At 46.2% G+C, this 16,247-nt stretch overlaps 1 protein-coding gene across 15 annotated transcripts in view; it reads right to left on the minus strand.

Moving 5' to 3' along the window:
* Nucleotides 1-16,247, minus strand: part of LOC133130992 (pleckstrin homology domain-containing family A member 7-like) — a 113,763-nt gene that overhangs the window by 35,957 nt on the left and 61,559 nt on the right. For 11 of the 15 annotated variants that reach the window (XM_061246042.1, XM_061246040.1, XM_061246041.1 and 8 more), the window contains exons 5-9: nt 14,025-14,151; nt 11,530-11,634; nt 8,568-8,640; nt 7,554-7,654; nt 323-498 (exon numbers count right to left, since the gene is read on the minus strand). In XM_061246042.1, coding sequence (XP_061102026.1) covers nt 323-498; nt 7,554-7,654; nt 8,568-8,640; nt 11,530-11,634; nt 14,025-14,151 — 582 coding nt within the window. The remainder of the gene's footprint in view (nt 1-322; nt 499-7,553; nt 7,655-8,567; nt 8,641-11,529; nt 11,635-14,024; nt 14,152-16,247) is intronic. The other 4 variants (XM_061246047.1, XM_061246045.1, XM_061246046.1 and 1 more) reach the window with 2 other exon arrangements.

The raw sequence follows: 16,247 nt of genomic DNA on the forward strand, positions 1-16,247 counted from the left end.
CTCTTGGCGCTGTGGTTCTGGATGAGCCCGGCCTGGTTCATGGTATACTCTGTTTGTGTGTGTGTGTATACACTGTGTGTGCTTGCACGTGTGTGTGTGTATGCTGTATGTGTGTGGGTGTGTATACGCTGCGTGTGCGTGTGCGTACAAGGCGCTGACCTCTTGGCGCTGTGGTTCTGGATGAGCCCGGCCTGGTTCATGGTATACTCTGTTTGTGTGTGTGTGTACACACTGTGTGTGCTTGCACGTGTGTGTGTGTGTGTATGCTGTATGTGTGTGGGTGTGTATACGCTGCGTGTGCGTGTGCGTACGAGGCGCTGACCTCTTGGCGCTGTGGTTCTGCATGAGTGCCGCCTGGTTCATGGCGCGGACCCAGCCGTTCATGTCCTCCTGCGTGTCGGCGCTGAAGAAGTAGGTCCTCATGCCGCTGTGCTCGGCCTGTGAGCCAATCACAGAGCTCTTACTGTAGATGTACGAGCGCATGCCCGTGTGGCTGGCCTGCGGGGGGAGAACATGTCCGTCAGCTGGGGGGTGAGGTCACTGTGGTGGGCGGCCAGACGATGTTAAAGGCACCAAGGGCAGCGTTAGCATCCGGAGGCTATGCCTAGTGACAACACAATGCCGAGATAAGAGGCATTATCAGGACAGCCAAAGCAGCATGACACCCTGGGTGTTTCTGTGGCAAAATTACCCCTAGTGAAAGTGTTTATATGGGACATGAACCCAGTGACTGTTTCTATGGGATATAACAGCCAGTGAATGTGTTTTATGGTGTATTAAACCCAGTGAGTGTGATTTTATGGGTTATTAAACCCAGTGAGTATGTTTCTATTGGTTATTAAACCCAGTGAGAATGTTTCTATGGGTTATTAAACCCAGTGACTAGTTATATGGGGTATTAAACCCAGTTAGTGTGTTTCTATGGGGTATGAAACCCAGTGAGTGTGTTTCTATGGGGTATGAAACCCAGTGAGTGTGTTTCTATGGGGTATTAAACCCAGTTAGTGTGTTTCTATGGGGTATTAAACCCAGTGAATGTGTTTCTATGGGGTATTAAACCCAGTTAGTGTGTTTCCATGGGGTATTAAACCCAGTGAGTGTGTTTCTATGGGGTATTAAACCCAGTGAGTGTGTTTCTATGGGGTATGAAACCCAGTGAGTGTGTTTCTATGGGGTATTAAACCCAGTGAGTGTGTTTCCATGGGGTATTAAACCCAGTGAGTGTGTTTCTATGGGGTATTAAACCCAGTGAGTGTGTTTCTATGGGGTATGAAACCCAGTGAGTGTGTTTGTCTTCTGCTGAAAGATCCACAGACTATATGCATGCTTTCTAGACTGAGCAAAACACTTTCACTTTCATCTCAATGTCATATAACAATTATTGGGGTTACAGTGTATGCATAAATCTACCAACAATCTAGACATATCTAAATTGTATATGACTTCACCTCGTTACATGTATCCCCAGGAGACTGACCTGAGGGCATAATGGCTGATCTGGGTACATGATAGTGTACAAAGACAGTGAAAATGCAGGGACACATTAAAATGGCATAACAACACTAACACGCTAACAAGCTAACAGCCTCACTGGGATGAACGTCGAGAGAAAGCCCACAGTCTCCATAGAGGAGCCCCAGGTGTGGATGAACTCCATAAACTGTGACTGAATAAAGACTGTGCCAGTAACCACTGTGGGTGACAGAGCCACAGGGTGGTGCATAACTAACTGCCCACTGCGTCAGACAGGGAGGGGGAGTGTCAATCAGATAGGGAAACTGTCAATCAATGAGGATGAGTGTCAATCAGGGAGAGAGTATCAGCCAGGGGGACAGTAACACACTTGCCTGGTTGCTTTCAGTCTATCTGTACTTTCTGCACATGACTTACACACTCCCAGTATCGAGACTACACAGCTGGGGTGGTCTACCAGGTAAAGATGCACACTCCCGGTATAGAGACTACACAGCTGGGGTGGTCTACCAGGTAAAGATGCACACTCCCAGTACAGAGACTACACAGCTGAGGTGGTCTACCAGGAAAAGATGCACACTCCCAGTAAAGAGACTACACAGCTGAGGTGGTCTACCAGGTAAAGATGCACACTCCCAGTACAGAGACTACACAGCTGAGGTGGTCTACCAGGTAAAGATGCACACTCCCAGTACAGAGACTACACAGCTGAGGTGGTCTACCAGGAAAAGATGCACACTCCCGGTATAGAGACTACACAGCTGAGGTGGTCTACCAGGTAAAGATGCACACTCCCAGTACAGAGACTACACAGCTGAGGTGGTCTACCAGGAAAAGATGCACACTCCCAGTAAAGAGACTACACAGCTGAGGTGGTCTACCAGGTAAAGATGCACACTCCCAGTACAGAGACTACACAGCTGAGGTGGTCTACCAGGTAAAGATGCACACTCCCAGTACAGAGACTACACAGCTGAGGTGGTCTACCAGGAAAAGATGCACACTCCCAATACAGACACTACACAGCTGAGGGGGTGGTCTGCCAGGTAAATTTTAACTCCCAGTACAGACACTACACAGCTGAGGGGGTGGTCTACCAGGTAAATTTTAACTCCCAGTACAGACACTACACAGCTGAGGGGGTGGTCTACAAGGTAAAGAGAAGCAGTGGCTGGTGGAGTGTATTTCAGAGGACAGAGTGTGCACTTCTGCACTCACCTAAAGGATAGAGGATGTTGCTGCTAAGAGGTGGGATTTCACATACAACATTAGTGAGATGTTATGTTATATTACTTGAGATGTCACTTGTCATTCAAATGATCAATCACAAATGCCGTATATGGATGTACTGTAAATAACCAGTTTTTCTCTGAATGCACTACAGCTTACAGCATGAAAGGGCAGTAATTAAACTTTAATATTCTCATCATCATAACATCAGCAGATCTTCCCACATGCATCACATAAATTACATTTTAGATTTCCCCACACACACCTTCAAGGATCATAAAAGCATATGTTTCAATTACGATTAGTGTCATAATAAATGCTTATGCATATACCCTGGTGGCTTTTTCTCGAGAACTACACAAATTCCAAGCTAATATAAACTATTGACATTTCAGAGAAGAGCCCCAGGTGCCCATTAAAGTTATAACGATGCTTTCTGTAGAAAGCGTAATTATGACAATTCTGAATAATAAAACTCTGGGTGGAATTGCCTCAGGCTGCTTTTAGATTATGGAAGATGAAACATCAATGGTGTCTTGCAGGATAACAAGCTGAAATACAGATGGTTTCTACCAAGTTAATCAACCTGCAACGTCTACGGCTTCCCTTTAGTTAATCTATCTGAAAAACATCTCTGAATTCTGATCAGTCGTGTGAGTCTTCCCTTTAATCCTGTACTGAGATAAGGAGGCATTTCAGCATCATAGCATAGCATGCAAACAGCAGAATACCAATGCACCCGTAATTAGCAACAATTATGAATTCCCGTAATCATAAATCTGTTCACAGCAGAGAACTAATGCGCTCAAAAGCTTGCTTCAGGAGCGAATACAAGAAAATCTGATTGATTTCTTACACAGCACAACTAAACACAATAAACTACAAATCCAACACACCCCCTGCAGTTCTGAATGCTGTATGAGCTCCTATCTCTCTCCCTCTCTCACACACACACACACACACACACACACACACACACACGTACAGCATAAAAATGCACTGCACACCACAAGTCCTGCTTCCTGAACGCGAATCAAAACCATTAGGAATTTAGAAGCCTTTCCTTTAAGCCTCTTACCTCATTCCTAGCTTGGGAAGGTCAGGGTGGTTTGCTCTCCAGTGAAACAAGCTTCACCCCCCCCTCAATTCCCCTGTAACGACACCAAAAACCTGCCCCCCACACAGAGAGCGTCCCATCCCAGTGGGGGTGGGGAGGACGATGAGCAGGCCTACGGACAGCCTGCAGCTTAACCACAGTACAGCTCAGCACTTTTACACTGTGCCACCGAGCCTGCCATGCTACACTCCCTGTGCCTCTCCAACGCTCAGCCAAAACACAGTGTCAGAGTGCCTCCCAACCCGCTATTCTCTCTCCCTCTCTCTCTCTGTGTTTCTCCCTCCCTCTCTCTCCATTATTCTCTCGCGTTCACGTTCCACCCACTCCAACGTTCACCTCTCTCTGTACATCGCTTAATGTTCCACCCAATTTACTGTTCAACTCTGTATTAATGTACCACCCAAAGCATTATTCCAACATTCTGTGAGCTCTAAGAGCACATTACCGCCTCCTCCTACATCCTCACTAACCCAGCCCCTGTACCAGTGCACCACTTCCCCCGGTGACCTCGCTGCCAGAACACGGCAAACTGGGACGAGAGCCAGCTGCTGTACCGGCCCCAAAAGACCTACATACTTATTCTGGACTTTAGAAGACTGGGATAACCTCCAACTGTAAAGACAGGTAGAAAATCCTCACGTTCTTCTTCTGTGGTGTGGAACGGGACGAGCCCATTCGTGCAGACCCCGATGGGCATGGCCTGCCATGGGGCTCTTCCTGTATCAGTGATGAAGGAAAGCCTTACTGCGCTCTGTGTGCATAATGGCTGTTTTTACAGGGCAATGTCTGCTTAATCCCATGCCCTGGTTCCACTGTGATCTCGGCTATGTTCCCAGGAAACTGCTGATCAGTAAATCTCCATCTCGGCCCCCACACAGTCAGTCACGAGTGCGCTGCTACGCACGCACATGCACGCCCGCACGTGCCCACACACACGCACGCACAATTAGAGAACAAAGTGTGCAGCTATATACACACACACAACCGTGCACACACACAAATGCAGAACAGAATGCACAACATCAATGCCCGTGCTTGCACACACACAGACACACACACACACACACGCACTTACACATGTGAACATGTGTCTGACCAAGAGTGTGCAGCTACACACATGCACGTATACACTTCCTACAAACTTAGACACAAACTTTCTACTCCTACAAAAGCCCTGCGCCCTAACCCTGCTAAACATCCGGGGATATTCTCAGTATAGGAGGAACTAATCTCTTGTATCAGCATGATATTCATCTATCTGCTATCTTCACAGCCAAGAAAGAAACAGTCTACTCCGCACTCTTACACACTGCCAAAAGCCAGCAAGATTCGCTGAGTGCCACTAAATCCTGCTGTTAATGTATTGATTGAGGGAATTGAATGAATAAAGGTGGTAAATATCAAAAGCAATAGACTGCTTCCCAGTAAATTTTAAAGTACAGTAGAGCCTATGAGCAAATAGTGCATACTGTGTGTTTTCCTTATTGTGTGTTTGTCCTGGAATCATTTAAAACTAAAATCAGAGATTTAACCCTTTAAGGCGTTAGAGCACAGAAATGTCATTAGAATGTTCTTGACTGATGTAAAAGTCACTGGTAGTTGAAAGCAATGGAGTTCTGGAATACAGAGTTAGAATAGAAAAGCGGCGTAAAAAGCCTACTCCTCGATGGGTTAATGCAGAAGAAGCAGCGCGGGCCAGAATAAATGAAGGGAAATACCTATTCATGCACGGAGGTGACTCTCCCCCGCAGCCCACCACAGGTCAGACGGAGCCAACCAAACCCACCAATAGGAACGAGAGAAAGACAGAGTTGAGCAAATGGGGGAAGTGCAGGAAGGGGCAGTGACACCAGGACGGGGCTCTCTCACCAACAGTCACGCTCAGTGTCTCAGAGCTGGTGTGGTGCTCTCTCAGTGTCTCAGAGCTGGTGTGGTGCTCTCTCAGTGTCTCACAGCTGGTGTGGGGCTCTCTCAGTGTCTCAGAGCGTGTGGGGCTCTCTCAGTGTCTCAGAGCGTGTGGGGCTCTCTCAGTGTCTCAGAGCTGGTGTGGGGCTCTCTCAGTGTCTCAGAGCTGGTGTGGGGCTCTCTCAGTGTCTCAGAGCGTGTGGGGCTCTCTCAGTGTCTCAGAGCGTGTGGGGCTCTCTCAGTGTCTCAGAGCGTGTGGGGCTCCCTCAGTGTCTCAGAGCGGGTGTGGGGCTCTCTCAGTGTCTCAGAGCGGGTGTGGTGCTCCCTCAGTGTCTCAGAGCGGGTGTGGTGCTCCCTCAGTGTCTCAGAGCGGGTGTGGGGCTCTCTCAGTGTCTCAGAGCGGGTGTGGGGCTCTCACAGTGTCTCACAGCTGGTGTGGTGCTCTCTCAGTGTCTCAGAGCGGGTGTGGGGCTCTCTCAGTGTCTCAGAGCGTGTGGGGCTCTCTCAGTGTCTCAGAGCTGATGTGGTGCTCTCTCAGTGTCTCAGAGCGGGTGGGGCTCTCTCAGTGTCTCAGAGCGGGTGGTGCTCTCTCAGTGTCTCAGAGCGTGTGGTGCTCTCTCAGTGTCTCAGAGCTGGTGTGGGGCTCTCTCAGTGTCTCAGAGCGGGTGTGGGGCTCTCACAGTGTCTCACAGCTGGTGTGGGGCTCTCTCAGTGTCTCAGAGCGGGTGTGGGGCTCTCTCAGTGTCTCAGAGCGTGTGGGGCTCTCTCAGTGTCTCAGAGCTGGTGTGGTGCTCTCTCAGTGTCTCAGAGCGGGTGGGGCTCTCTCAGTGTCTCAGAGCGGGTGGTGCTCTCTCAGTGTCTCAGAGCGTGTGGTGCTCTCTCAGTGTCTCAGAGCTGGTGTGGGGCTCTCTCAGTGTCTCAGAGTTGGTGTGGGGCTCTCTCAGTGTCTCAGAGCGTGTGGGGCTCTCTCAGTGTCTCAGAGCTGGTGTGGTGCTCTCTCAGTGTCTCAGAGCGGGTGTGTGAAATTTCAGCTGGGAAATGAGGAAGCCAAACATTGGCGTGTTTGGAGGAGAGGAGTGAAGGGGACTGTAATGGAGCTGTCCTGAAGCAAAGCTTCAGTAATACAGAATTGACTCAATTCTCCCAGAGAAGCCACATCAGTCTCACATGACCAGTCACATGATCAAGCCCCTGGGTGATGTGGAGTACCGTCCAGCAGGACCACAGAGCAAGAAATTACAGCAAGGGGTAGGATCACTCGCCCATCCGCTCAGTAAAACACAGACAAACACAGACAAAAAGACACCCAAGGAGCCATTTGCCTTCCTTAAAGACTGCATCGTTTGAACAAATTGTGCAGATTACTCTGGATATTAGTGATTACAGGGTCAAACCTCAAAACAGAGCAAATGTGTGCTACTGCAGTACCGCTCTGTTTCACTCTAATGAGCAACCACATCTTTACCCAACCTTCAGGGACATTATTACGTACATGAAGTGTCTCTCTGCCGTCAGGTACAGATTTAGTGAAGTCGTATACGGTATAGCACCTCTATGAGAACACACTACATCCTGTGCAGGTATAATGATGCCGGACAGCAAGAGTAATGATGTCAGTGTCAGGTTAATGATGTGAGAGTGCTTTGGTCTGACGGCACACTGTGGCCATATCGCACTGTAATGTCATAAACATCAATGGTGAGGTTGTGCTCTGCCCTATGGCACACTGCATCCTGTCAACACGTGGTTAATGAGTGTTTCCTGTGCATATCTTCTCCAGCGATGTCTGGTCAGTTCTCTAGCTGAGAGGCCTAATTGAGTGGCTTACCTTGAAGGCGTACTTGCGGCTGATGTGGTCGTCAGACTCCACTGGAGAGATCACGTAGCTGGGCAGGGGAATGCTACCCAGGACCGCCTCCTCTCGGCTATCTGTGGACAGGAACAAAAGGCGGACTGCGTTACCCACAAACCCAGACAGGCCACTTCAGCAACAACCGCCTGGAGGGTCTCCACACTCAGGATTCTGTGGCTGTTCATTTCACCCACCAGCCCCCGACAAGCACTTCCTGCCTGTATCTGAATCAATGAGGCCAAGTGTCATTTGTGCATCTCACACATTTAAAAATAGCAGCACTAATCTCTGCCTTTAATAATCTCTGTGCCGTTTCCTGAAAGGCATAGTGCGTGCTTGAGTGTCTGCGTGTGTGTGTGTGCATGTGTAAGAGTGTGTGAGCGAGAGTTCGTGTGAGACTGAGAGAGAGAAAGGTAGAGAGTGAGAGAGAAAGAAAGACAGAGAGAGAGCGAGCGAGAGAAGAAAGAGAGAAGGAACAGCAAAAGAGCAGCTGGATTCGAGTACGATTGGTAAAAAATATCCAAGGATGTTTGAAGGAGACATTCTCTGCATGGTGTCAGCTGTGTAGTGGATGGCACAACGGCTTGTCTGTAACTGCCTCTGACACAAGCGCAGGGGGGATATTATGGGATGTCTGAGGAGGAAGTCAATGCTGCACACACCACAGCATCACCGCACAGACATCAGATTACTGACATCCATCCACTCCCTTATCACAACTACAGACACTCACTCCCAGTAAATAAAACATGTATTCAGGGTGTTTTAGCCGGTGTCCATCAATGTTGTAAGAACATTAGTAGGATAACAGGCAGCTTGTGCAAATAAGTATACAGTTAAACATAAGATATAAGTGCAAGCATTCTGACTCCAGTGAAAATAATTCTGAAGCAAAAAAACAGCAAAAAGGTACAATTTCACTCACCCTTAAACAATTGACTCTGTATACATGCATAACCCCTTTGTGCATATTGAGTGCACATGACTCACCTTTGTAATAAAAGAGGCAGTAGTCAGACAACACAAACCACTTGCGTTTCCACAGCCTCATCCCAGAGCTGTCCTACAACCCACACAGAAAAACACAAATACCAGTCCGATTCATCACTAGTCACAAGGCTGCTTTCTCCTCGCAGCAATACATTTTACATCTCAGTGAGACCAACATCGTTAAATAAAGGATAAAATAATAAAAAAGAAATATCACACAAAAAAGGATACATAAAACTATCACTAGAGCCAGTGTAATTTAACTAGCCGATGGATTCTGTCCTCATTGCTTTGAGAGCTGTCAAAGCTGGAACTCTCTTTGGCTCTCACGGACTTTGGTCTCTCAGTCCCAATAATAGCTATTGAGGGTAAATGGACTCTATAAATACTCTCTAGGTGCGAGACAGGGTAACAGGTGACAGCTTTAAGGGCTTATACTCTCAGGTTCTCAGCTTTCTGTGAGAGAGATCATCAGTGCATCTTCACAGTTTAACAAATTAATCTAATTACACACCTGCGCTCCACTGGTGTCTTCTACACCATGTCCATCTCCTATTCCTATTCCTATGATCGACTGCCTTGGTCTAATTTCACTAGGTGGTTTGATTCATTACTGTATTAACATGTTTGTGGGTCTATTTGTTCATTGCTGAAGGACAGATACAATGAAGCACCCGATGTACAGTACCAGTCAAAATTTTAGACAGACCTTTCATATGTGGTCAAAGTGCAGATTAAAAAAAATAGTTTTATGAATAAATATATGTATTTTTATGTATAAAAAATATTTGTATTTTTGTATATATTGCTTTCACCAAGTAATTACAGTACTTTTTATACATAGCCCCCCATTTCAATGTTTTAAACAAATTAACATAATGTCAAATAAAATAGTCATGTTTTGTATTTGGTTACAAAAGAAATGACCTATGAAAATCACTAGAGTCTGGATATCATGTTTTCAGGTTGTTGTACAAGTGATACAATAATCTCTTTGAATTTGAATGGATCTCTACGGGAACTGGAGGGATCCATTCAAATGCAAAAAGTTATAGTACTGCTTGCAGTACAACCTGAAAATAAGACATCCAGACTCTGGTGATGTTGATAGGTCACAGACATCAAGTCACTATGGACATGCAATCAAATACAAAACATGACTATTTTATTTGACATTATGTTAATTTGTCTCAAACATTGAAATGGGGAGGCTATGTATAAAAAGGGCTGTAATTACTAGATGGTGAATCCAAAAATGTATAAAAACATGGTTTATTAAAAAGCTGAGAATCTGTACTTTGACCACATATGAATTATTTGATGACTAACAGTGGAAATAAAACATTCATCAAAAAAGCCAGAAAAGGGCAAGGTGTGTCCAAACATTTGACTGGTACTGTACATGAATGTACATACAGTACCGTGTACTGTACCCAGTTTAGCCACAGGCTAGTTCCACAGCTTCACTAAGGGGCCCCTGTACACAAACTGCACAGTGCGATTCTGGTACAGAACTGCACTTTTCCCAATCACAGGTATCGTGACGGAATCATGGCAGTCAATATTAAATGATTACACGGTGTAGTCCACCCTCTCTCTCTCTCTCTCTCTCTCCCACTGACGGTGTCAGTGATTTCCGTCGTCTATCGCTCTGATGTGCTCCAGGTTCAGCTGATTATTCACCTGCCGATGTTCATGGAGTCAGATCTGACCTCTGGTGCTCACTAACAGCTGGTGCAGGGAGGGAGAGGGCATGGCTGTCAGCCAATCACCATGCAACCAGCAGTGACTGACGCCGCCTTACAGTACCTGGAAACACCTGCAGGCGATTGCCACGGACTGCCAAATGCTGGCAAAGACTGATACTGCGTCACAGGGATGAACAGAGAATAACCGTGACTGCCCGAGATGAACAGTCTAACAGTGACAGCCAGTGACTAACAGTGTGTGACAGGGATTGATTTGCACCCAATAGAGATGCTGTGGCAGGACCTGAAAAAAGCACTTCATGCTCAAAAACCTATAAATCTGTCTGAATTAAAGCAGTTTTGCAAATAACAGTGTGCTAAAATTCATGCACAGCAATGTGGAAGACTTATTCAAATTATAAGAAGCACTTAGTTGCAATTATTGCTAGATAATGTGGTGCAACCAGGCACATTATATTTAAGGACGCAATTACTTTTTCACAGTAGTGATATACGGGTGTTATTATATAAATCATTGTACAAATTAAATAAATGAAATAATTTTTTTTATGTGTTTTTCATTTTCTCGGGTTCCCTTCATCATTTGTCCTTTGACTAATATAAAATGTTGACTCAAGATCTGAAATCATTCAGTGCTATAAATATGCAGTAATAGAGGAAATCAGAACGGGGGCAGATACGTTTTCACAGCACTGTTTAACAGTTTACAGTACTGTGCAGAAGACTTCGGCACCCTAGACTTTATGATATATATGTTTATTTGTTTGTGTGTGTTAGTATAAAAGAACACATTTGAGATTTCCAAAAGATTTAATTTTACAGAGACATTTTTGTATTTAATTTTAAAAAGTTACATATTATTGTAAGCAGTTGACTACTTTTTACATAAAAACTTGATTAAGGCTGTCTGAGATCAGAAGCAAGGAGCCAACCAAAGTCTGCAGAAGAACTGGGCAAGTTCTCCAACATGCTTGGAACAACCTCCCTGCGAACTGCAGGGCAGCGTTGGCCATCTCAGAGAAGTGATGCAGTTTTAACGCCGAAGGGTGGTCACAAAAAATATTGATTTGATTCCGTTTTTTAACTATTCTGTCAAATTAATAAAATGTACAGTAAAATGTATAGTACGTTTATTTATAGTACGCACCTTTCATTGAATTATTTTCGAAAGAATCGTATCTGAACAGAATGTTATACAGGTGCCTAAGACTTTTGCACAGTACCGTTCATGTCGTTGAGAGCAGCGGTCTCACCTGCTTGTAGAGCCATCCCCGCACCACCACCGGCACGTTGCGGTTCCTCTTGATGGCCTGCTCCCTCTTGCCGAAGCTGTGCACCTTCACGCCAGGCCTGGGGCCCTGCATCGGACACACAGCACTGACAGCGTGGACGGCTCGTTTATTTACTGCCCGTTAGCGCCCGGCCTGCGCCAGGCAGATGGGCCGGCAGTGAATCACCATCTGGTGGCACTGCCAGGGTCCCCCTCCCCCCTCCCCCCTCCCCCCCCCCCCAGCAGACCACAGCTCACTCATGCAAACAGAGAGGGGGAAAACATCCAGGAAGCAGGCCCTCACTCCAGTTATGTACCGGAGGTGGCAAACAATAAGGACATTTCTAGCACAACCCCACCACAAAATTGAATTCAAACGATATATTATTTTCACAGTTAGTATAGCCAGCTGTGCTTTCTCAGGCGAAACAAACACAGAGATTTCTGGCTACTGCATGTTGTCTGGGCTTGTTTTACATTTTATCTCAATTATACTGTGTCATTTCGATAACCCGCATAACCATTTAAAATTGAATTTCGCCTACTGTCATACTGTACATCAATAGCCTTAAGGAACTCCTATTGAATAGCGAGGGTGATTTAAACTGAATAAACACAACAGATGCTCTGAAAAAGGTATTTCAAAGCACTTAAGGAACAAGCTTTCACAGATATTTCATTACTTTCCTGGATTCTCTGCACCCTGCAGTGGAGTTAATCAGATAAATACCGTTCAGCTTCATTACACTGAAAGAGAGGGGTGGCAACAGCACATCCACATTAGCTTGGATTGTGATGAACTATATCCCCCGAACAGACGCCGATGCCCATCTACAGCTGCAGAAACAACATATGCTAATTCCTTGATTGATGACTAGCAAAGCATACATATTATTTGTAATATCTACAAATTGCATGATGAGCTGCATCGCCGACATCTGCAGATGGCAATAAACTGCATGCAGCGCAGTGCAGTGTCTCTGGCCTCTACAGCCTGGTAAAAATATCTAATCAGCTCTCTACCACATGGGGAGGGGGGGCTGGAGGGAGGCCAGCCATTTATAGATGGGTGCAGAATATTTTAAACGTCCTTCATTTACACGATTGGAGTTCTTTATTCGTAATATTGCCTCTACAATAGAGCCAAGGCTTCACCAAGGGACTGCCTCTTCCTTCTCACACCAAGGTAACCCTTTCTAAATACAGAGTAAGTGGCTACATTTGGAGCCAAAATGGCGGATGTGTTTCAGTGGGTCATGTGGCAAGATTTCATTATGGATTGCATATATTAATAAAGCCGGGAGCTGGCTCCAGTCCTAGGGGTGTAAAATGGAGCCCCCTTTATTTCCATCCAGGCTGTGGTGAAATGCAGCAGTGTCAAATGGCTACAAACGGCATCGAATGACTGATGTGCTTTCATCCGTGACGCCATTTCTAATCAAGCATGGGGAACAACTGTTGATAGGCTAGGCATATGGCATTTCTAAGGGACATGAAGCAATCTGTTTTTTCAGGGGGGTCATATGATGCTGACACTGGGGTATCTGTCACACGGACGCCCCCGCGGACCAGGGCTAGTCCCACCCCCACCCCGGAGCCGCTGTTTTCACTGCCTTCCTGGCGGGTGATGAGCGAACTCTAATTGAGATAACGCATGTGTGACAGCTGTCTAAGGGCTGGCCCAAAGCAGAGGCTGATAGACCAATCAGCACGCACAGTACGTGCTTCCGTCTAATGGTAAACCTGTCCAATCAGCACACAGAGTAGGTGCTTACATCTAATGGTGAACCTGTCCAATCAGCACACAGAGTAGGTGCTTACATCTAATGGTAAGCCTGTCCAATCAGAGCGCAGAGAGGTTCTTCCAGTTCATGGTAAAATTGTCCAATTGGTACGCAGTAGGTGCTTACATTTAGTGGTAAACCCAACCAATCAGCATGCAGAGTAGGTGCTTCTGTCTAGTGGTAAACCAGTCCAATCACCACACAGAGTTCAGTCTAGTGGCAAACCTGTCCAATCAGAATGCACTCTGAGCTTCTGTCTAGTGATAAACCAGCCCAGTCCGATCAGTATGCAGACTAGGTGCTTCCGTCTAGTGGCAAACTACATCCAGGCCAGGGGGAATTATGAGAAAGGGCCCCAGGGGAGGGGCCCACATTCACATTCTGCAGTGGGGCCGTGGCACTCACCAGTCTGGACAGGGTACAGGAGCGTAGAGACGTGTCGAGACTACTGAAATGCACGTCCCTGAAGCCAGACGAGCCTCCACTTTAACTCACAGCCCAGCTCAAGAGGAAAAGCCAATCTGAATAAGCACTGATGCAGTGCTTCAGCACAATTCTGCGTCTCCCTAAGGGATGAGCCAGAGCTTCAATTCACTTTGGCAGGGATGGATCCATCAAAACTAAAAATGCCACCCAGGTTGCTCTACGGAGAGCTTGTCTCCCATCCCCTAGTTTTCCAGCAGAGGAAATGCACCTGAACTTCTCTGACCTTCGTCGGCGGGGCGGTGTCCACTGTTGATGAGGTCACGGCCGTGGATGACTCGCTGACCATGCTGGAGGGCCTGGGGTCAGGGTGTGGCTTGGACATGCAGGAGTTTGGCCTGTAGGAGAGACCACAGGGACAGGAAGTCACCATCGCAGTTCTGAGGCTGCGTTTCCCTGGCGACAGCCCTCTCGCCATCGCAGTCATGTTGTGCGGCACTTTATAAAATTACAACATTAACTTACAACACTCTATAGCTAGTGTCCCAAAGCACTACTGTAAACAGGTGGCAGCCTGTTTATGGTGGACACTGGAGGCAAAGGCTTAGATTTAGTTCGTTCCACTTTAAAAAAAAAAATCTAATTCTAAACATGATTTTGCCTTTCCTTTCATTTCAGTTCAGATTTCACAAGTATACTCGTGGGCACGTTCGCCGTAAATCTAGGAAAGTACAAATAAACACAATCTGCTTCAAAAGCCCTTTCTCTGCCAACCGCAGTTTCACTCTATTCAGTCCATTAGCTGAATATAACATTTGCTCACAACCAAATGCGAAATTATGGGGTTCTGCTAAGTAAACACAGTGTCGTATGTTCACTCTAAAACTCTACAAGATACTGACTGAATCCAGGGGAAGATCTTGGTGTCAGTCCAACAGTAGTACTCAAACTACCCTCTGGACACTGACAGTATGCAGAGAGCAGCTGTAACAGACAGCGACAGATGAGCTCCTCTCTCCACGAGATCAGATATCTGCGGATACTCCCACTCAAACTCAGGAGAATGCTGATGTTGGAGAGGTGAGGTATGAAACACATACGGATGGATACTCCGCTGAAGGCCTTGTGCTGCTTCTTCTCCCTTCATACATGCTTCTTATATCAGTCAGTGTGCCAGCTCATCCATCTCATTGGCTGACAAGCTCATCTGAACAGGTCTGAAGTAGCCTGTGGAGACTGTGTTGGTGAAAGCGATTTTTTTTTCTCACCAGTACTTAGCCTACATTTTGACAACAGTGAAAATGTATTATCATGCGTATTATATTATATTATTATATATATTAGACATTATTATCATTTCTGAATAAATTGCTGGGAGTTTAAATTTCATGATTCATCTGTGCTAATTATTACATCCCTGCTGTCATTTCTGCAGGTTCTGCATTCTCCACAGTTGCAGTTGCTGCTCATTCCTCCCCGTTCCTCTTCGTCCGTGAACAACGTTTTCCTCACGGTCAGGTGTGATCCACACCCTGAGCTCCAATCCATTAAATGCATTAAATGCACACATTTGGCTGGAGTTGACCTAAACTAAATTCTACATTTGATAAAATGGCATGTCACTGCAAACAAAATGCCTTTGTTTTTAAGGGACACAAAGAGAGACAAAAGTGCACATTATATAGCTCAATAAAAGGGGTTAAATGCACAGCTTGCCAGGACACAAACAAACTCAACCAAACTCTGCCCTCTCTCTGTCATCTGTCAGGGGTACAGTCAGAGACTCGGATTCAATTCACAAATAAAATGTGTTCCTTAACTTTGATTCCCAATTCAGTTGGAGGGTTAGTATTCTCCCCCAAAGCGTAGCTTTGTTCAAAGTTTGGTTCAGTGGCCACAAAAGCAAACTTAATTGTTTGTATTAGAATCGAAAAGTCTGCATTTAACTGAAATTCATCAGATAATATTGATTCAATACAGGCCAGAGACATAACTGCGACACGCTCCACAGAATACATGGGGTTAGAAACATTAACACTGTATGGCCGTCCCCCCACCAAACACATACACACACACACACACACACACACTAATACAGACACACACACACACTACCACAGACACACAGACTTGTGTGCGCACACACACACAGAGACACACACACACACACACACACACACACACTCAGACACACACACACACTCTCTCACTCGTGCACACAGACAGATGGAGAGACACACACACAGACACACACACAGACAGACAGATGGAGAGACACACACACACACACAGACATACAGACACACACACACACACACACACACACAGACAGACAGACAGACAGACAGACAGACAGATGGAGAGACACACACACACAGACACACACACACACACACACACACACACAGACATATAGACACACACACACAGATAGAGAGAGACACACACACACACACAGAGCTCTCCCCTCCCGCCCAGCCAGGCTGCAGAGCTG

This window comes from Conger conger, chromosome 6, assembly GCF_963514075.1.
Source record: "Conger conger chromosome 6, fConCon1.1, whole genome shotgun sequence".
NCBI classification, from domain to species: Eukaryota; Metazoa; Chordata; class Actinopteri; order Anguilliformes; family Congridae; genus Conger; species Conger conger.